This window comes from Alexandromys fortis, unplaced genomic scaffold (assembly GCF_014885135.2).
Source record: "Alexandromys fortis isolate MF-2015 unplaced genomic scaffold, M_Fortis_MF-2015_v1.1 scaffold_40, whole genome shotgun sequence".
NCBI classification, from domain to species: Eukaryota; Metazoa; Chordata; class Mammalia; order Rodentia; family Cricetidae; genus Alexandromys; species Alexandromys fortis.
The window spans coordinates 6096674-6116517 of record NW_026067966.1 but is presented as its reverse complement, the minus strand read 5'-3'; the positions used below and the strand labels follow the sequence as shown (position 1 = coordinate 6116517).

At 37.3% G+C, this 19844-nt stretch overlaps 1 protein-coding gene across 1 annotated transcript in view; it reads right to left on the bottom strand.

The window, feature by feature from the left end:
* Erbb4 (erb-b2 receptor tyrosine kinase 4) overlaps positions 1-19844 on the bottom strand; it is a 1076399-nt gene that overhangs the window by 55675 nt on the left and 1000880 nt on the right. Inside the window, 1 exon segment of the mRNA XM_050154172.1 lies at positions 872-1027. Coding sequence (XP_050010129.1) covers positions 872-1027 — 156 coding nt within the window.

The window sequence follows — 19844 nt, the reverse complement described above, 5'->3', positions numbered from 1 at the left end:
CCACTGTAGTTTGGTAGTAAACAGACAAAATAGGCAGATAAGATCAGGGAAAGGTCAGATAATTTCTCAAAACCGAAATTTTCATATTTTATAAAATTGTGTTATTTTACTTTTTAGTAGTAGGATTTGAATATAGACAATTGTGTAAATGCCTAGGGTGAATGAAAGATAAGTATTTAGCAGCCTATTATTGCAAATATTTATTTGTCATAGAAAAGTAAGGTAAATAATTAACAGACTCATATATGCAAATAACATTTCTTTTTCATAGCTTCACGGGTCACTAGAGATTAAGATTTCATATTGTTTGCATCATTGACCTGCTCTGACGTAGATTTCTTCAGGTCACGTACTAATTTCCCTAATTAATTAGCCAAGACTGAGGAGTAATCAGTTAAAGACAGACTTACAACTAAGATATGGGAGAAACTATATGATGAGGTGGCATCCAGAAACACAGTTGTCAGACAGAGGGTTGCAAAAGGTAGTTAAAGATGGAACTGGGTTCACCTTCAATTTTAGTAGCTTAGTGTGTATTTTGTTGTACAGGCAAGGAATAAGCAATGTAGGTAAATCATTCACTATGGAATAAGTGAAATCAAAGTAACTTTACTTGGTAATTGCAAGGTATGATTTTTGGTTCTAGGGAGATTAGAAGTGAGAATGGCCAATTTTCAAATGAATTACGATTGTTACTAGTACCTAAGCTTCTCAGTACATAAGCTGTCATCCTGTAATAGTTCTGTAGTCTCAGGATCAATGGGACAGTCTTTACAGCCCTGTGTTAAAGGTTCATATCCTGAGTCTTAGGGATTATCACATAGTTGTCGTTATTAGAGATACAGAGTTATCTTCCTTTCACTATACCTACCTTGCCACCATCTGCATTGTATTCCTTTTCGTCTCCTTCCAAAAGTCGGGCTAGTCCAAAGTCTGTGATTTTCACATGATTTGGGGATTTTACTAAGACGTTACGGGCTGCCAGATCCCGATGAACAAGCCGTCTTTCTTCCAGGTACATCATTCCCTAAAAAAATAAATCAAGTTCCATAAAGAGAGTCACTTAGCATCTGATGTTCTTTGTGTTGTAAACTGGAATACTTCATTTCTCAAAGTGAGGGCAGAATCCTGGAATACATTTAAAATTTAAAAAATAATAATAATAATTTGCTGTGGAAAGGCGGCAAACTGCAGATAAGTTTTGGGCTTTTGCCCCATAGTTTCTCTAAAGAAGAATGAATGATTTGAAAATGAGTTAAATGTATGCCTGTTTTCTCAGGAACCTGATATCCTTTTGCAAACATTTTCATTAGTGAGGCGTGCAGGTGTTTTAATAGATATGCTAGCATAGACTTGAACTAACCAACAGACCCCTCATCATTTTCTTCTCTGTATTTTTTGCTTCATGTCATCTTCCTCCTACACAGTCACTCCAGACAAGCACAGCTATCCATAACTAAAAAGCTTTCACTCAAGGGTTGATGGCACCAAAATCATTTGCATAGATCTCTCAAGGATAAAGAATTGTATTATTTTTACTCATTGTGCACAGTATAAAGGATACCCTAGGGGTCCAAGAGAGTCCAATTTTAAATAAAAGGCTTCTATGACATTAGTTGTCATCATAGGACCTCACAAATGAGAGGACATAGTTTATAATGACCTACAAATTAGCCTTTAATATGTTATCTTCTTAAAACCATGCAGGGAAATTAAAAATAAAATTTATTGCTGATTGCTCTCATGAGGTGGGATGGTGGGAAAGAAAGCTTGTTAATTTATATATTTATAAGAATGTTGATTCACACAAATAATAACTTGTTTATTGTTATATTTCAGCAAGCAAGTAGATAAGTGTTGTTACACCTTACATACCAAGGAAAGAAAGCTAGGGCCTAGATTAGGTAAGAGTGAACATGTTGTTTTACTGAGGAATGTGAATGAATTGTATATTTGATTTTTTTTCAGCTGTAAAATATGGTCATTCAAAAGCATATCAGAATTATAATAAAAGGACTGAAGCACATTCTTATTCCAATTACAAATCATTGCTGTTGGCAGTTAGCATTACACCTGCACAGCTCTGAAGGATTAATGGTTTCTGATATCAAAACAAAGCTGTGGAAAACAGACACATAAATCATATAGGTCAAAACATTATGAACTATAGACCTGGTGTAGTGTAAAGAGAAGATTGCTTCACACAGCTCTAGGAGCCAGCATCCACTGAAAGGCCCATCAAATACAACTGGTGGTGATACCTTCTGATATGGTCCAATCAGTCAACAGCTAGGTGACACGGCATTTACTCATGCTTTCTGAGATCAACTCACAAATAGTATTTATGGGATTTTTGCCCTCTTTCCTAAATAGTACTGTTTTAGGACATAAGGTAGGATATTCTAAAAATAAGGCAAATCCGAGAACAAGCGGTTCTTTTGGGTCTTAAAGGATCAGAATTAAATAAGCTTATTGCCTTGGAGATGACATATTTTCTCAGCCTTCCAAATAATTCTGTCCTTTTAAAGAATGTTCATTAAAAAAAACATCATTTTCTTTATTCCTCCCCACATATCAGCCCATAGGAAGCAGTATACTTTTTTGTCAGTATACTGATGCATAGGTCTACATGTACACGCAGCACACACTGTGTTCTGCATACTGTGCTGGATACCGGGGAGGTGAAAAAAGAATCAAATAAGGTCCATACAATAAAAGTTGAGAAGGTGAATTACTAAAGTGGGAGAAATAAATAGTAACTGACGCATATGGGAAAGACGCATATAGGGCTCTGAAGAGAAGCTACATCCTGAGGATGAGTCTGGCAAGTAGACAAGAGGGGAGAGAACTGAGAGAGGTCCCCAAGCAGGCTAAGGCTTGGCGAGAAAGAGTGTGGCAAAGTGAACAAATAATTAAGACTAATTAACATGTGCACTTGGCCAAAGGCATGCCATTCTGTATGTCTGAAAAATGACACACGGGGAGGGGATTGGTGAGCAGTGAGACTAAGAGTAAGAGAGATCCAAGAAACACACGCATGTGTCATGGACTTCATGTGAATTTTGATTTCTGTATTTTACAGTCTACACCGTCGTGATCAGAAAGTCTTCTTTCAAAGGGGATGGCTGTCCAAATTTTACCACACTCCTGGAAATATCATTCTGATGCCAATACAGGAAATGGATTTGGACTGTACACAAATGGAGCCCACGGTAGGAACCACTGCCATGATATGCAAGCTGGAAATGAGAGCCGTGAATTCTTAGTTCCTAAGTTTTACCCATTTCCATTTGCTTTCTTAGTTTCACATAGGTAAGGGTTATTCGTTGTATCTGAACAACAGTTATGCCTTGCTAAGGATACCTGACCTCCAGTTATTTCAGATCCTACCATACTCAGTTCCCTCTGTCTTTCATTTCTCTGGATCCTACATACCTAAATGACTGATTCGTCATACCTACATACCTAAATGACTGAGGCTGAAGGACTACCAAGGAGAGGGTAATTTCAAGGCATAGTTACAGACTAAGAGGTTCATCCTTGGAAACTGAGTCATGGAAAGGAGAGTGATTTTGGTTCTTTTACACACATGACAATTCTTTCAACTAACATACAAATGGAAATAGATTTTATATTTCTTATAAGACCTTTTATGTTTATTTAGTTTGTCCAATTGTATAAGATTTTTGCCAGCAAGTATATTTGTGCTACAAATACATGCAGTGGAAAAGGAGATACACACACACACACACACACACACACACACACGTACAATTAGCAATGAGTGACACATTAAAATCAGCAATTGTGTGAATATTTTTGGTTCTTCCTAATTCATGTGTTGAAACTCTAAACTCTGAAAGTTATGGTACGAAGGTGGCCTCAGTGATGATTAGGTGATAAAGAAGGAGACTTTGGGAAACTAAGCACCCCTATAAAAGAGACCCCAGAGAGATCCCTTCTCTTCTCTGAGTGCAATCATGGTGACTATGGTTAGGATTAGGAAGCAGGTCAGTGGGACCAAATTTGTTTGGCAGCCTTGAGTACCATCAAATTTCCATTATACATAAATCACTTGATTTATAATATTTTGTTATAGCAGTCAGATAGACTAAATGCCTTTATTTTTAAAGATTAATTTCATTTTTAATTATGATATGTGCATGGATATGTGCACACAAGTGCAGCTGCCCATGGATTTCAGAAGGGGGCAACAGATCTCCTAGAGCTGGAGTTATAGTTGGTTATGAATTGCTGTATGTAGGTGCTTGCAATTGACCTGTAGTCTTTCGTAAGAGCAGTATACGTCTTTAACTGCTGAGATACGCTTTTAACCCCTTAGACACTTTTAAAATTGACACATTCTGCAATTCAGAGAAAAGTTCAAAGTTCTAAAAGTTCTTTCACTTTCTCCATTACAAAATTTACCAGATAGCAGAGTATCTTGAATCTTACTACCACTTGTGAAGAAAACAATCAAAATATTGAGAACTCCATTCAGAAAACCAACTGAAAATTTATATCATTTTCTCCACCCTGTCATCTCGACCGAAGTAGTACTATTAATAACAGAAGCTTAGGCTATTACTATTTTATCAAGATACATTTGTATGGTTTCTTTTTCACTCCGAGGCACCATTGTGCAGGCATTTCTAAGTCATTAGGTATGCCTCCACCTTCATCACACTTTCACACCCAGAATTAGAGTGTTGAATTGTCTTCGCATTGCTTATAAAAGGTTTTCTACAATACAGTCATTAAGATAGGAGTTTTTTTTTCTGACGTGAAGAACTCATTAGAGTCAAAATTTCACTTAAGTTCTTTCAAAATAATATTATTCTTTGAATTAGCAGGGTGCAACTAAGACGACAGACAATTATTGGAAGTAATTGTGACAAAAATGAGCTGTCTGAAGTCCCTGGAAGTGGAAGATGAGAAGTTTGTTCACTACAAGAGGACACAACACTGGCTGGATAGGAAACCTCATTCTCTGCTTTGAGGGTTTTGTCATGATCCAGGCTGACCAAGTCTGGACAGAGCGTGATGAGAACATCCACATCACAGTTCTTATTAACTCAGCACACTTCGGACACAGTGGGTGCTAAATAAAACCCTTCTACATCTGTGGGGCAACCTAACTTTGTGAAGCATGCCCCATTTTTCTTCGACTATAAATATGAGAAAGCCAAGATTACCTGAGGTCATGTCACCTGGTGCAAGTGATCTAACTAATGAGCAAGAGATAGAAGGATTTGATCTACTAGGATTCTAAAACCTATGGATTTAAATTTGGGCACACAAAAATTAACAAACATAGGTAAGACTTACTGCTTTATAAAACATACTTTTACAGAAAAAAATATTATTAACTATGTGAATTTCTGGGCACAATGGAGTTGATTGACTTTTTAAGAAAAAGTATATTTAATATTAACTAAATCATAAAGTTGCTTATAATTTAGTCACTTTTTGAGTTTTTCAATTTGTTTAGGCCACGTGGTATAGAAAATGGAGAATTGGGTAGATTATATATTCTAAAGGCAGTTTTCTGGTACAAACCCCAACCCTACAAAGTTCTAGATGTGATCCGGGCAAGATGTTTAACCTCTCTCTCTATCACCTCATCTCTCCTTTTAAAAGAACCACAATAGCATCTACTTGCCAGCCTGCTGTGGAGATTAAGTACAACATAAAGCCCTTAGTAAGTGGTTTATTGTAACTGTAGAATTCGCAAACTTTCACCTGTGTTCTGCGGATAAATATCAACAATCCTCAATTAGACAAACATTGCTCTAAGTAAGTTCCCCTGTTCCTTTAAATAAATGTCTAAACCACAGCATTCAAAGAACATTTGCAGTGCTACAGTACCTAAAACTATTCTAGAATTATTACTATTCAAAGTCTCATTTTAAAAATGATTCACCCACAATATTATTTACATATAAAAATTATCTAGGGAATATACTGAAGATTTGGTGTTCTTCATAAATATATCACAGTGTTCAGCAAGTTACTGAAGATAAAGGTCACGAATAACTATAACTATAAAAGTCTTTAATGCTGACAAATGTTTTCCATGAGTTAATAAAATTACCAAACTGTTTACCACTTACACACATCACAGAGGAGAATTGTAGGGAACTGTGCACCCTTACCACACAGCATGGAGGAGAATTGTAGGGGACTGTGCACCCTTACACACAGTATGGAGGAGGATTGTGGGGAACTGTGATTTAGGGACGCTTTTTTGACTTCATGACCTGAGTCTTACATCTGAGTTTTTCAGAACTTTTAGCGTCATTTCCTATGTTCCTTTTCTTGCTCCAATTAGAACATTGACTTACACCAAGCTTTATCACACCTCTTAAAATACACATCACAGCAAGCATAAACTAGCTGGAAAAAAGCAAAATTTTAGTTTTGGTTTTTGAAACTACACTTTGATACAAAGTTCCAAGGGAAATTTTTCCTACAGTTAATTTAAGTTTTAATGTCTGACTTGTAATCAATTCACATGAGCTGTTGTCTGAAAATAAAATCAATGTAACACCTAACTTTAGAATTCCTAGCAAGGATGAACACCTACCTGGTAGTGACCTTTTCCACGTAGTGACATCTGAGTTACAGCCTTCTAGCTAAAATGGATGATTATTGTGCTTTTATTAAATGTAAAAATGCATTCTTCCCAGCTGCAGAACGTGGAAGGAAGTCAGCAGGGACAGGGCAATTTGTGACAATAAATATTTTCTCTAATATTTTTCATGTTACAATTTCATCAAACATGCATGGAGCTGAAAATTTCAGGCTACAGTCAGCTCTCAAGCATTAATCTCCAGAGTGAGGAAAAGCACATCAAACAAACAAACAAAAACAACTATTTTCATTTTAAATAGCAGGAATCTTGGGGAAATCCAAAGTCTAATGAAAATCTCTCTTTCTAAAAGCAATTCTTAGCAGGAAAACTCCAGATATAATGCCTACTGCTATTAGGGCTAAAGGTAAGAGCGAGTTCAAGAGAAGAAAGGGAGCTTTTTGTGTGAAGCCACTTAATGTATCCGAATTGGGCATGAAGGGAAGCTATGGAGACTCTGCAAATGTGGCAAGTGGGGAGTCTTCTGCACACTGGAGTTGGTGGTAGAGAGAACAGAGAATGTAGAGCTGTTAGGAAGAATGACTTGGCATATTGCTAAGCAGCGTATGTCCACAAGTACTCATTCCATACAAGACAGAAAAGGGGCAGAGGGTTTAAATGACTATCTTGAGGATTCAGGGTATCATATAACAAAAATACTTAGAATATTCAATATACTAAGATGAATCTGTTCAACAAATACATAACCTCAAGTTCATTCCTCTTACTGAAGTTATAGCTGCAAGGAGAAGAGTCTATTGGAATCCGCCCGTTCGTTACTCAGCGTTGCTGGGAGGCAACTTAAGCTTTCCATTTGATTTCTACCTCTTCCTCTTCTCAGATGAACCAGGCATGTCACATGATTGTCTTGGCTAATACAGTCCTCATGTTAGTTATCATATTTCCTATTGCAGCTGTTCTCTTACTAAGACTGTGTTAGGCTGCAGACTTTAGGACTTTTAAATATGAAAAGCACCAGTTTTCAGTCATTTAATAAAAAATTAATAAAATATGATTCATTTCTTTCCTAAAACTAGTCCAAGCAATGCCGTGCCAGTACTTCTCTGTAGTAGGTCTAACTGTGTGCTTCCTCAAAGCACTTCAGAGCCACACATATACTGCTGTATCTTCATCTCATGGTGTTACCTGCATCAGTCTTGGGGCACTGACACGCCTAAGCACAATGGAGCTGTTTTGGGTGTTTTCTTTTTCACAAAACAAAGAAAGCCATACCTTTTTGGAACACTTTGAAGAGCTGTTCCAATTCCAGGGCACTCCATGAGATTGGAAATGACAACTTTATCCTACCCGCAGTTTTCTCTGTCCAGTATTGCTTTTCTCACTAAAGCACATGCTTTCCCTAGAAATCCTTGCCAAAAAATCCTTCCTAAATACAAGCCTGGCTTAGAGACTCTTTCTGTGAAGTAAAATGTGTGTGATAGCCCCATAATTTTTTATCAGGATCTCTGACAGACAGGATTTTTTCCCCCTAAAGCCTGTTATGCTCTTTAATCCATATATTCTACCATCACAGTTTCTCTGTATTCTCCACCCAGATTCTTTCCTGTATACATTGTAAAAATCCATGAGGCTATTTTTAATGTGTGTCCTTGCAATCTCCCCTTCATATCTTCATTTCTTTTTAGCTAATTTGTCTTAAGTGGAGGTTTATGCTATTTCTAATACATAGTGCATGGATTACACTGGCATGCTTTGTTCATGCTGCTTTAAATTCAAATATATGTTGATAAATATCCCAGCTTATCACTTTTCAGTGCTGCATTAAATTTTCTCTTAAGGTCAGACAAAAGTTTTGACAAAAAACTTGACAGATATATAGAAAAAAATTATTATCCTTATTAATTTATTGTCCATTTTTGTATCAATGATTATTGAATTCTCTCTCTCTCTCTCTCTCTCTCTCCCTCTCTCTCTCTCTCCCTCTCTCTTTCTGTTTCTCAAGACAGGTTTTCTATGTGTAACATCTTTGACTCTCCCAGAACTCACTTTGTAGACCAGGCTGTCCTCAAAGTCATAGAGATTTGCCTGCCTCTGCCTTCCAAGTGCTGGGATTAAAGACCTGCATCACTACCACCTGAAAAAAATCCTGTATCTCTTTAACATTAAAAGAACTTGCCCCATGATTGCCGTTAGTGCATAGTATAGATCATAGGACCAAGAGCTGACCATAGCCTGTTTGTAAACAGTGATCTTAAACCTTTCCCAATGTGATTATATCGAGATAACTACAGTCAACAGATGATAAAATCATAAAGAACACTAACAAGTCAAAATATTTGGTTGATTGACTTAAAGAGACAAGTACTGCAATAATTGAAAGGGGAAACTTTTGTAGAGAACATACTCTTGCAGTTTCTATACAAACCTATCCAGTTCTGCTGGATTCCCTAAGGATGGAGCTGCTTTCAAGTCAAACTATGCTGGTACATTGTTTAATGATTTGAACACATATAAAAAAGAGCTCATCAGGCAATTCTGCTATTAGACAAACATCACAGAGAACACTTATTCAAACCTAGATGGTGTGAGTCAATCTTGATGTAGGAAGAGAGTTGATGAGTTCAAAATGTACAAGGCTGCTATCAAAATAAAATGTGGTGGATTTTAACTTTCTTCTCTTTTTTTTTTAATTCATTTTGCTAGATGTGGTGGCTCATGCCTTTAATTCTACCACTAGGGAGGGAGAAGCAGGCAGATCTCTGTGAGTTCAAGACAAGGCTGGTCTACAGAGTGAGTTCTAGGCCAGTCAGAATCACATGATAAACATTGTCTTAAAAGATTATAAATTATTTTACAACTATTTGTGTGAGAGAGAAACACACACATGGTGTGTTTGTGTGTGTGTGTGTACAGGGTTACCTGTGTAAGTATGGGTGGGGGTTATTTGGCTGCATGGAGCAATGTGCCAGTGACTATTTTTCTGAGGAATATGATTCTTCCTCTCACTACAACATTTAACTGCTTATAGCTCTTGCAGGATCCTAGAAGCCCTATGTTCCCCCTTCCTAACTAAATGGAATGTAGATAGGCCCAGTCTATTACAGGTTTTTGGGTAGATAACCACTGATGTGGTGAGTTCATGGGTGTGCCAGCCATGTTCTGTCCCGAAGACAGTACTTTACAGAATCACTCCTTCCTGTCCTGCAGTTCTTAACACTCCTTCCACCCCCTCTTCCATGACCTTTCTGAGCCTTGGATGGGGGATAGAGATACTCATTTTGGGTTGAGCAATTAGCATTCACTTGTCCTCCACACATTGACAAGTTATGATAAATCTCTGCAGTAAATATGATTTACTCATATGATTTTCTAAGTAGAAGGGATAAACTACACTAAACCTTCTGTAAAGGACATGGCCAATAAGACAAAATGACAGCCTACAGAATAAAAGATCTTCACTAACCTCACATCAGACAGTGGTCTGATCTCCAAAATATACAAAGAATTCAAGAAATTGGTCACCAAAAGAACACATAATCCAATAAAAAAAATGGAGTACAGACCTAAACAGAGAACTCTCAACAGAGTAATCTAAAATGGCTGAAAGATACTTAAGGAAATGTTCAACATCCTTAGTCATCAGAGAAATGCAAATCAAAACAACTCTGAGATTCCATCTTACACCTATAAGAATGATCAATATAAAAAAACACTGTGACACCTTATGCTGGAGAGGTTGTGGTGAAAAGGGAACACTTCTGCATTGCTGGTGAAAATGCAGGCTGGTACAGCACCTTTGGATGTCAGTGTGGTGATTTCTCAAAAAAATTAGGAAACAACCTTCCTCAAGACCCAGTAATACCACTTTTGGGTATATATCCAAAGGATGCTCAATCGTGCTGCAAGGACATGTGCTCGACTATGTCCATAGCAGCTTTGTTTGTCAGAGCCAGAACCTGGAAAAAACCTAAATTGTCCTTGACCAAAGAATGGATAAGGAAAATGTGGAACATTTACACAATGGAGTACTACACAGCAGAAAAAAAAAATAACAGCATCTTGAATTTTGCAGGCAATTGGATGGAGCTAAAAAAACATCATTTTGAGTGAGGTAACCCAGACCCAGAAAGATAATTATCATATTACTCACTCATAAGTGGTTTTTAAACATAAAACAAAGAAAACCATCCTACAAATCACAATCCCAGAGAACTTAGACAACAATGAGGACCCTAAGAGAGACATACATAGATCTAATCTACATGGGAAGTAGAAAAAGACAAGATCTTCTGAGTAAATTGGGAGCATGGGGACCATGGGGAGGGGCGAAGGGAAAGGAAAAGGCAGGGAGGGGAGCAGAGAAAAATATAGAATTCAATAAAAATCAATTAAAAAATAGAAGGGACAAACTACAGTAATGAAAGAGTGATAAATATATAAATCAGTAAGGTTGGCACATATTATCATTAATAAGTATTATATACTGTAGATAATTTGTGTGTGATATTTTTACATAATAGGTTTCTTTTTGTTTGTTTGAGTCAGTCTGATGAGGTCGGCCTTGAACTTGTATTAATTCCCCTGCTTTGATCTCCCAAATCCTGAGATTACAGACAGGTGCCAGCATGCCTAGTCTCAGTTGGTTTTTTATACCACCTGACCACAAACACAGGACCATGGCAGTTACTTTCTTACCAGGGCTCTACTCTGTTTGTAGTATTTGTTAGGCTGACCAGGTGTCTACTGCAATTCAAATCAGCACAAAATTCATGTTTGTAGTTGGATTATATGAACCAAAAAACCAAAATTTTGTAACAGAAATTTCTCTGACAGAAAGAATTTTTCTTTACAGTGTGGGCATAGCAGATTTAAAATCTACACCACCAATGGCAGGATGGAGAAAGACAAGTCCTGCATCAATTAGGATAACCCCAGGTTCTGGCATTTGTGTCCCAAGGGAGCAAATGGAAATACCATCTACAGATTTCTAGGACTGGTGAATATAATGAAACTTTCCTCTCTGGTTTCCTGTATTTTCTTTTGAAATCTGATTTAACTGCGCTTTCCAAGCTTTTGGAAAGTCACAATTTGATAACGTCTTTGTGATTCTGAAGGAAACAAAAGAGTGACGTCAATAAGGCTAAAGCAAGGTGAGAAAGGTAAATTAAAAAGTACACATGAGAAGATTTTGTTTTCATAATGAATAAATGTCGTGTCAAAAGCTCATCTGCCTGGACCAATACAATACCCGCCTAGCCGCATAAATTCCCTGTCAGCGACCTCTAGCCAACATGATTACAATGGGAGGAGTGAACTCTGGAACATCCCCACGCAGGCACTCTCACAGGGAGGTGTGCTTAAAATGGATTGCTTCTGCTCCTTAAGCAGCCAATCAATAAAGATGTGGATTGCAATGAGAAAGGAGATGTTTGTGGGCTGTGGTAGTTATCCTCTGTGTCTTGGTGAAAATTAATTAAAAATCAATGAAGTGTGCAACCTATTAATACCGCAACCTCTAGATTAACTGATAGAAGCTCAACTTCTCTCTGAACATACATCTTGAGAAAATATACCCAAACACAACACGGAGAATGTTGAATGTATGACCCCTTATAATTGAGCAGAAAGGTTTCATGTGTAATCGTTTGTAGTTTCACAGAATTAGATCCTATCGGCAAAAAGATGTAAAACTCAGATTGGAGACACTGTGGCCAGAACGTTCCTTCTAATGTCAATTATATCAACTTCTACAAGGTATCCTTATTACAAAGCAAAATTGTGCCACTGTGGAGACCTAAAGAAATTCAATAGTCACTTTTTAAAATGTAAATTCATGAATCAGTGAGTTAGGTTTTTAATTGATTTTTTAAAAATTGTATTTTTATTTTATGTGTATGGATGCCTGACCAGAATGTATGTCTGTGTACAATGTGCCTGTCTGGAGTCTTCAGAAGAAAGAAGATATTGGATCCCCTAGAACTAGAGTTACAGATTATTGTGAAATCTCTGAGAATTGAAATGTGATTTTCTTGAATAGCAAAGGTTCTTAACCACTGAGACATATTAAAAGCCTCTGTTGACCATTTTTTTTTTTTAATGAGTATGTTTCAATTAAATCCCCAGACTAGTAAAGGCTGTTAGGTCATTTAAGCCAATGTGGTTCCTGCATAAGAAGTTGCAATCTTAGCCAATCAGTTTAGTTTTTCCTCTGTCTCCTCTTGGCCTTAGTGGACCGAGTGCTCAGCAGAAAATGCTTACATTGTCACTGTGAGAAAATCGCCCTGGAGAGCCTCACATCTTCCCTCTGAAAGTCTCCTAGACATTTTCCAACAGACTTCTCTGGTCTTTACTCTGTTTGTTCATGTCCATTCTTCTCTAAAATATACTCAGAAAAATCTGAAGCACAGCTTCCATCTGCCTTTTTAATCCACATTTTAACGTGGAAGCCCATTTCAATATACTTCAGTGTTTTAACTGTTGTATATCCCCAGGGACAGAATCCTATCTCTAACCTTGACCTCAAGACTAGGGGATACTCCTACTTAACAACTTTGCTCATTTTTTTTCAGCCCAGTATGACCATGAAAGGATCAAATCTGACCAACTACTTCTAAAGATCAGTCTCTTCCATTATTGTAAATGTCGAGAAATTGTCAATTGAGTATCTGGTGTTACAAGGTTAACTAAGGTCATCTATGATGTAATTATAAGGATACAAATTTCTTTGGGTTTTTACTCAGTTAACACACAGAACACTTGTAGGTTCTTATTATTTTAAAGGTGTTTGCTTCTTGAAGTCTGCTGTCTTTAGAGTGCCTCAGAGAAGTTCATGAAACTACAGTGGTTCTATTTCTGTGGAATCTTTGTTAATACCAGCATCTTTGTAATCTGAGTCTGGAGCTAGAAATATCCGTGTCTTTCCCTAGGCTTATTTCTTCATACTTTACAAGCTGGTGCTTAGAATAGTTCCCAGTGCTGAATGGTGTCCTTCCATTCCTCCTCGGTGTGTCAGAATGCTGTTATCTTCCACACGGTCTTGGAGAAGTGCCTCTCTGCTCCTGAACTCCTCACCGTATTTTGCCCCTAGCTGCAATAATAGCTATTACTGAGACCCTAAATGACAAGTAGTTCAGTAAAAAGGAGCTTCTTTGACAACTTTAGCCTCTGACTCTGTTAAGGTTCAGATCTAGTCCAAGAAGTGGGTGTGGAAGATTGACACATTCCTTTCTGCTTATTTTTTTTCCATTTTGACCCCATGCACTTGCTGTCATTTCTTTATTCATTTTTTTACTCTCCAACACATATGCACACACGTACATGCTTTGTGATATGCATATATCGTCATCTCTCCTTCACAGCCAGAAACATCTTCAATCAATTAAAATAATTACCACTGCAGCTTTACTTGGAAATCTTAGCCAGACCTCTATGGCTGAAACTAAAAATCTTTACTTGTTTTGACGTTTACTTACTGTTTCTTCTATCTGTGATACCTCTCACTATTTCTGAAACTGCTTCACTCTTGTAGTTACAGCCCAGACTAGCAAAGCTAACCCAAAGGCAAATTAAATATCACTTCCTTCACAAAGCCTTCTCTATTCACAAGTAGAATGACTCACTCTATCAATATTTTATGCAAAATGTATCTTTATCTGTCTACCTACCTACCTACATACCTACCTATCTGTCTGTCTGTCTGTTTATCATCTATATACCTGTGTTGGTTTGAATGAGAATGGACCCCATAGACTCAAATATTTGAATGTTTAGTCATCAGTGAGTCAAACTATTTAAAAGAATTAGAACGTATTGGTTGTTGGGTGAATTGTGTCACTGGAAGTGGACTTTGAACATTCAAATGTCTATGTCAAGCCCAGTTTTTTCTCGGCCCGAATGGCAGGATATAGTTTTCAATTACTTCCATAGCACCGTGCCTGCCATATCCACTGTCCTCTTTTCAACATGATGATAGTGGGCTAAACCTCTAAAACTATAAGCAAGGCCCCAATTAAATGCTTTTTCTTATAAGAGATTACTTGGTCTCTGGATCTCTTTACAGAAACAGAACAGTGAATAAGATACTATCTATCCATCTGTATACCTGAAAAAAAAAAGCTCTGAGATTTTCAAACACCATTAGACATTCTTTGTGTTGTATGGGTAAATAGCACTTATTCTAGAAGACAAAGAACATATACTTTCATTTTTTTATTGGACTGCATCTTCTAAGTGTAAACTGTGGAAATACTATACGGCATATTAGTTATTAAAATGACCATTGGTCCCCTTTTATGGTTTTTCTTTAAACCCTTCTATATTGTTAACACCTGGATCTATGAATGGTGTTCTGTTAGAAGACAGAACTCAGTTTGTCTCTCTCCACATTTAACACAACTATCAAGGCTTGGATAGCCAGTAAATAGTGGTCAATTTGATTGACTTTCACCTCTCTGTAATCCTTTTATTTCTTCTTCTATTGCCTTTGAGTCACCAGATTAAGACAGAAGGAACTCACAGAAATAATAAGTATAGTCAAAGACTATAGTGTAAAAACAATTACATTAAGTCCAATAACAAATAAGAAGTTCAGGAAGAGGAAAGGTGATGAAATATTTTTATGTTGTTGAAATTAATTTGTATTGCTTATCATATTTTATTGTCTCTTTTTGTAATAAGAAAAGACTACTAAATGTGTGCTAATTTTCAGGCTCACTTGCATATATAAGACAACACTTTCTGGATGTTTTTAATTCCAGGGAACTCAGGGTTGCTGTTGAGTACTACCTGAGTCCCACAGAAGTGGGGGATGAGAATGTTGTTTACATTCACTGCCAAAATGACATCTGAGAAGTGCTCTCTTTGATGGCTTCCTCTCCAGTTTGCTGATGGATGAAGTTAATAGCTGTTATGGAAGAAGGCTGAGAGCACACACTGTAACAAGATAGACGCTGCATGGCAGGAGGGTAAGTAGCAGACTGTTCTTATTTGCCTCGTCAGTGAAGAGGGAGGGTAGTAATTAACAGAGCTGATCTAGGGCAAGACGTCAATAATAGGTCAGCCTCTCACCATATGCTGCTTTGTGGCCTTAGGCATGTTAAGGTTCTCAGCCCAGTATTTCCATCTATGAAATGGTGAAAATGATAATACCCATCTCATTAGGTTATTCTGGCAATTAAAAAGCCATTACTTGTTAAAATCTCTTAGAGTAAGCACCCAACATTGCTAGTTGCTATTGTCACTTCTGTTTCAGAAGACAGTCACTTTCTAAAAATTCAGCTTTCAAATAGCTTTCAATTTTCTAAGGTACCAAACCCATACTTTTGCACTTATAATCCCAAAGACCATCTATGATCTGCCAACCATGTCTGTCAGTACTGCACTTTCTTATGGCCATTTGGTTTTAGCAATATTGCCATCCTTAAACTTTGCTTTGTGCATATGTACCTTCACTCTTTGTTCATTCTCTAAGTGACGCTTCCTTTGATAGTCCACAAAAAATTAGGTAGAAGATAAGAGTAGTAAGTAAAATGTTCTTGAGAAATAAAAGTGATTAAGGCAGGGACGTCACTATGAATGCTTTAATCAACCTATCTTTAGCTTCTGTCAAACTCTCATTGAAGATGAGCTATGTGGTTATATGTTATTAATATTTACAGCAAAGTGTAATTCCCTATGTTAAAATCTGAAAATCATTATGCTTTAGCTTAAAGGGGAAAATGAATGACTGAATCTCATTCATACATGTAGATCTATAGTTCAAATTAAGACCTTTTAAATCTTCATTTTCTTAAAGATTGCATTACATATGAAAATCAAGTACATCTAATACTTGTGTGTAGACATTTGTGTTTTGTTAATTTATCAGTTATATCAAGGAACAAGAGTGAATATAATTTATTTCTTTTTGATAACTTTGTATCTTAAGGTATATATAATATATAGTGTATATATAATGTACTTTCCATATCATTAAAAGGATAAAAAAAATCTTCGTTTCCCTCAGCAATTATTTGTTAAACATCTGGCATGTCCTGGGCACTCTACTAATTACTTTAAACATAAAGATGGCATGGCGTTTCTTTAAATTGTTTGTATTGTGATGTGTGAGACTACGTGGTTTGACTGCTCTGAAACTCAAGGTGAAATCGTGTCTTCAAATAAACCAATATTCAGAGACAGTGTGGGACTGTTAAGGAATAACTAGGTTATTAAAGTGAATTAATGATCCCTTGTAGGAGTAAGGTAATTATTTCACTATTTCTCAGACTGGATTGGTTCCTATGAGAGTATTATTATATGATGAAACATCTCTGACTTTGGCTTTTCCAGATGCACCCTTCCAGTTCTGCCAATAATGAATAGTGGATCCCTCACCGGAAGCTGAGCGAATGTCTGTGCTATGTTCTGGAACTCCCCCAGACTGCATTCCCTTAAATATTACCCAGGCTAAGGTATTCTACTAGAGCACAAGGAAACAGACTGATAAAAAGCCATGCATAGACACAGACAGAAGATCTAAAGGAAGCATTTGAAAAGTACACACGAGAAATTGGGATGTTTTCTGTGCAGAGATTCTCCAAGAAGAGGTAGAACCTGAGCTTGATAGTAAATGAAAAAAAAATCAATATTCAAATTTTGGGTTATAATACAGTAAGCAAAGTGTGTGCTGGATATGATAAAAGGGGAGAACTAGGTGAAAATCATGGAGTCCTAAATGAATTAGAAAGAAAGGTGTGAATCATGTTAGGGTGGGGCTTAAGATGTGCAACAATTGAGTGTATAATGTTAGTGTGACTACCTGCAATGTTGTACAGAAGAGCCATTAAATACGGTGCCAGAACATCAAGCTGGATATTTAGTAGGCACTCTGTCTTGCTATGGAGCTCGATATTATATTATCTGCTTCAGTCACTGTTGTTTTGACTAACTGTGACCATCTGTTGGAGGTAGTGTATGGTAGACTTTTGTTTCATCAAACCTCTGAAGACTTACAACATGATTAGCAGAATTGTGTGTGTGTGTGTGTGTGTGTGTGTGTGTGTGTGTGCACGTGCATGCTCTGTAGTTCAGAGTACCCTGGGAAGACTACAAACTGTTTGTTATAAAAGGTGTTGAATTTCTGTGATAGGGACTGTATTTGGCACATATTTACCAATCAAGAATTCCAAATGAAGTGTTTCAGCTTCAATCTGAAGATGGTAAAAATATGCTGGGGGATCACTACCAGCACCCTCATAAGCTACAAACTGATACCAGAATAATAAGAGGTGTCCATTCTGGTGCAAAGATCCAATAAAGATGTTTAAACTACAAAAAGCATATGCTCCTCCAATTCACAAAAATATCCATCATTGAATGCAAAAAAAATGTTAAAAACTTGAAAATAATACAGTCCCTGCAGCTGCCACAAGGACTTCCCACAGAAGACAGCATGCCTACCACCTGCCTCGAGAGTACAGGGTAACTGGCACTTCAGTGACTTCTGAAGCCTGTGGAGCAGGAAGCAACATCTGATGCCACAGAAGCTTCAAATTACAACATGCAAATAGTTTTATACAAAGGAAGTATTTTCATTAAAATATGCATTGAATCCAGTAAATAAGGGATGCCAGAACAAAGTGACATGACCAAATCTAGCAGCTGTATAGAGGAGAGAATAAAGGCAGAAGGAGGCGAGAAGCTCAATTACTATACTGTGTTGTTCAGACAGCAACCATCACTGAGTATGGCAATGACTTGGAGAACAAAGTTTAGGTAGAAAGCAGCAGACTGATGGGGGCTCATCAGTGACAACAAAGATGAGAACCAGCAGGGACATGCAGTGGTTGCCCAGATGAAATTCAATAAAAACATTATCATATAGGGAGGTAAAAAAGAAAAGAAATGTAGTGAAGACGAGTGAAATGGACCCATTTTTAGGGAAAGGTTAAGGACAGAATAGTATTGTGGTAATGGAAAAGAAATGAGAGATATCTAAAGAGTGAAAATAGTGATGGTGACAAATATTATCGGATCCCAAAGGGTAACTGAAGAGGGAGGGACCTTGAATTTGAAGTGGTTATGCTTGCATGATATGTAATATGGTGTCAAACACAGTGTTACTTTGTAAGTGAAGAGAAGCAATTCATCTGAAGAAAAGTGTCAATCAGATTAGACAGTGAGACATTTTCTCGTTGACTAATTGATGGAGCAGGGACTAGCCCAATGTGGGTGGTATCATCCCTGTATTGTGGTCCTGGATTGTGTAAATATATAGGCATGGGGTACAGGGGAAGAAAACAGGCATGGAGTAAAGGGGAGGACAACAGTCATGGGGTACAGAAGAAAACAACAGGCTTGGGGTACAAAAGAAGACAAAAGTTATGGGATACAGGGGAGAACAACAGACATGGAGTACAGGGGAAGACAACAGGCATGGGGTACAGGGTATGACTACAGGCATGGGGTACAGGGAAAGACAACAGGCTTGGGGTACACTGGAGGACAACAGGTATGGAGTACAGGGAATGACAACAGCCGTATGGTACAAGGGAAGACAACTGGCATGATGTACAAGGGAAGACAACAGATATGGGGTACAGGGGAAGACAATAGACATGGGGTACAGGGGAAGACAACATGTATGGATTACAGGAGAAGACAACAGGCATGTGGTACAGGGAAGGACAACTGGCATGGAGTACAGTGGAGGGCAGCAAGCACTGCAGGCTGTAGCACTTCACTGTCACTACAACGAAACAAACATAGAACTTGGGTATTTGAGTAATTTATGGAACAGTTAGTGGGAAAAAAAAAGACAGAGAGAAGGACAACTTGGAATCACAATATAAAGCAAACACTAGAGCTGAAATATGCTTTAGACATTGATATGGTTTCTGTAGGTTATTCCTTCTTTAAGGCTTTTACTGATGATGGGACACAAAATATTAATTTATGTTAAAATATTTGAAAAATAAAAATCAGTTATTCCAAAATGGTTCTTCAAAAAATGCAAGCTTAAGATCAAGCAGTTTTTCTCTTTATGATATACAACCAGCATTTCTCCAATGCATTCTAGATTAGAGAAAACTACAGACTTCTTAAATGACTAAAAGAGTACTTCAATAAGCCATGAAACTAAATATATGGATTTGAGAAAACCAATGTCTTTGGGGTACAAAAAATAGGGCTTATTTTGCTGTCAGAGTTTATTTCAACTATAACTGTGACATATCTTTGCAATCAGGGTTGGCAAAGTTGGACTTTGACTTTA